Source organism: Pteropus vampyrus, unplaced genomic scaffold (genome assembly GCF_000151845.1).
Source record: "Pteropus vampyrus isolate Shadow unplaced genomic scaffold, Pvam_2.0 Scaffold277, whole genome shotgun sequence".
Classification (NCBI taxonomy): Eukaryota; Metazoa; Chordata; class Mammalia; order Chiroptera; family Pteropodidae; genus Pteropus; species Pteropus vampyrus.
In genome coordinates, this window is record NW_011889058.1 from 461,354 (window position 1) to 464,253 (window position 2,900).

General features: G+C 51.6%; 1 protein-coding gene across 1 annotated transcript in view; it reads right to left on the reverse strand.

Moving 5' to 3' along the window:
* ZNF236 (zinc finger protein 236) overlaps positions 1 to 2,900 on the reverse strand; it is an 89,152-nt gene that overhangs the window by 57,164 nt on the left and 29,088 nt on the right. Inside the window, exons 8-9 of the mRNA XM_023520814.1 lie at positions 951 to 1,154; positions 6 to 98 (exon numbers count right to left, since the gene is read on the reverse strand). Of these exons, the coding sequence (XP_023376582.1) occupies positions 6 to 98; positions 951 to 1,154 (297 nt within the window). The remainder of the gene's footprint in view (positions 1 to 5; positions 99 to 950; positions 1,155 to 2,900) is intronic.

Genomic DNA, 2,900 nt, shown 5'->3' on the forward strand with positions numbered 1-2,900 from the left:
GGAGCCCGCCCGTGCGTGGCGCAGGCCTGGGGGAGGCTGGCGTCGCTCGGGTGTGCTGCAACTGGAATTGAAGACAGCCCACTGTTGTCTAAGGCTTGCTGAGACAGAACAAAACTAGGAGGTTAGGAGGGCTGGCGGCCCGGCCCCGCCTGCCAGACCGCCGCCAGAGCCCGAGCGCCACCCCGGAAGCACAGTCTGCGCGGCCCGGCCGCCATCCGCACCGACACTTCCAACTCTGAGGCTCACATCTCGCCTCCACCCGCCACGGCACGAGCACTGACGTTTCTAAGCAAAGGGAAGTGCACTGGCGGATTCTGATTCCGAGGCATCCTCCTGCAGACAACTCTGGGTGTCTCGGGGCGGATTGGGGGTCACGGTTTACATGACACTGGATTTACCCGTAAGCCAAAGGCTGCCGTGACGCCCACCAACGGGGCACCACAAAGGCGGAGGAGAGAGGCCAGTTTTTAAATCATAAACAGAGAGAGGCCGCCGAGGCCGGCTGTCTGCACGTGGAGACTGTGTGCAGACTGGGCAGAGACGGGAGCGCACCCCGCCCGCCCACCCCGGGCGCGGGGAGCGCGCGTGGCCACGAGGGGGCGGTGCTCCCAGGGGGCAGTGCCCGTCTCCCAGCAGCTGTGCCAGGAGCTCGAGGGAGAGGAGGCGCGTCCTGTGCCTCTGTCGGCAGGGGCAGATACGAGCCCGTGCTTTTCAAGTAAATTCGCTTACAGAGAAAAGGGTTCTGAACGATTTTAAAACGTGTGTGTGAATAAACCATTTAGCACTCTGCACTGCCCACAAGTAACTCAATAAGCATGTTACGTTTTGCTGTAACCTCTTCAGTGGGGACATGTTTGTGAACAGTCCTCATTCTCAAAGGCCCCGCACAGTTCTTTCGGTCACGACACCGGGCTCTGACCGACACAGACAAGAGCAGGGACGCGCCTCACCTGTAAAATGTCCTGGCTGACCCCCACGGTGATGCTCAGCTGCCGGCCAGGCTGAGTGGCCTGGTTGGCTTCCACCGGCCCCGGGTCCGAGAGCTCCAGGAGCTGCTGGATGACATCGGTCACTGCCTGTGAAGTCTGCTGACCCGATGCTGACGTCACTTGGACATCTGTCTGCTGAAGAGGTAAAGTCTGGAACAGCGTGGCCTGAAACAGCAACATTTTCATTAAAAATATAAACGATTACATTAATTGGTACTTCAATTTTTTTTTTTTTTTAACAAAAGGAAAGAAACAGGTATATCTCCAGTACGAGCGTTAAAATCTAGCAATATCCCAAATTTTAAATGTGATGCCTCACTGATTTTTATGTTTGGCACAATACTGGCTCTTAAAACAACATCTTCAATGAATTTTGCTACCACGATTTTTTTTAAGTTTTTTAAGTGGTAGTAGATGCTATCAATTCAAGATGGGGAGCTGAGCACAGAAACCTGTTAGCCCATTACAATGAAGTTAGGAAATAAATAAAGAAAATAAAAAGAAATCTGTGGTGAAAACATTCCAAGGTTTTCTGGAAAACGGGCGCTGGGGGTAGACTCCGTGAAGTTGCAGCTGACGTGTGTGTGGGGGAGGGGGGCGGATCTGATTTTTCAGAAACGTAGGAATCTGGACATCCTGTCAGGGACGGGGGAGGGCAGAGCCATGACTCCGCATGACATTACGCTGGGGGCACAGGACACCACGCGCCTAACAAACCCACAGAGTGCACGGCGCGGAGACGCACCCTAACAAACTGCGCTTCAGTCAATGGCAGACTGCTGGCGTCCGCTCATCGGCCGGAACGGACACACCATTGAGCAAGGCGTTCCCACGGGAACCATAGAGTCGGGGGCCACGCGTGGGGTTCTGTGTGCTTTCCGCTCATTTCCTATAAACCTAAAACTGCTCTAAAAGATAAAGTCATTAATTAAAGAAAATAAAGACTCTCTGTGGAAAAATACGTAGGACTGACAATTAGCCCCTTGTCTTCCTCCGTAGGACAGATGGCAGTTAGACGCTTACCTTCAGACCAAAAAAAAAAATGAGGGTTACCTTAAAAAGAGATAAAAATAAACTTTCTGAGGAGAACTCAGGCACCTTTTGTGGCACTTAACTCTCCAGACTAAATAAAAAGCCTTCTGTGTTCTGCCACCAGGGACCCCAAGTTTAAGGGCTGGTCCCTGGCCAATCACAAGTAAAGTGACCCTGGAGGTGATCCAGCTCCACCCTGCACGAAAAGCTCACACACAGGTGTGCTGCTGCCTCACTCTGAAACACCAAGAGGCACCAAGAGCTATAAGCTCTCTGACGAGACCCGTGGGGGGCGATGCGGGGGACTCGGAGAAGAAAGCCTTTAACCGGAAGAGGCTGACCAGGTTTCAGCAGGAAGTGCACCCAACCAGAAGAGAATGCCTTGAAAAAGAAAGAATCAGACCACAGAAGAGAGCCCCCAGAAATTAAAGACCCAGCTAGCTAAAAATAATTCAATGAAAGAATCACAATGAAAAATAATTCAATGAAAGCGCCCAGAAATTAAAAATCAATGAAAGAATCATGAGACCGAGCTGAAGAAACCTTTAAAAGTAGAGCAAAAAGGCCAAGAGTTAGAAAAAGTACAAGGAAAAGTAAGAGACACAGAACCACTCGGGAGGCAAACAGGGCCTCCCGCCAGCCCTGGGGACAGTGCACACGGCGGCGTGGACAGGCCCCCCGCAGCAGTCCGGGTGCGGGGGGCAGAGGTAGGTCTCCAGACACCTCGACTGCATTTCCAGATTTTTATCCAGAATGTAAGTTTTAAAAATTATCTGGACTGTCGCTCCAGGTTATTCACTATATCCATGTATTTGATTTGCATACTGCCAAAGGAAAGAGTGAAAACTCTTAACGTTTGGCTGATTACACTGAAAATTA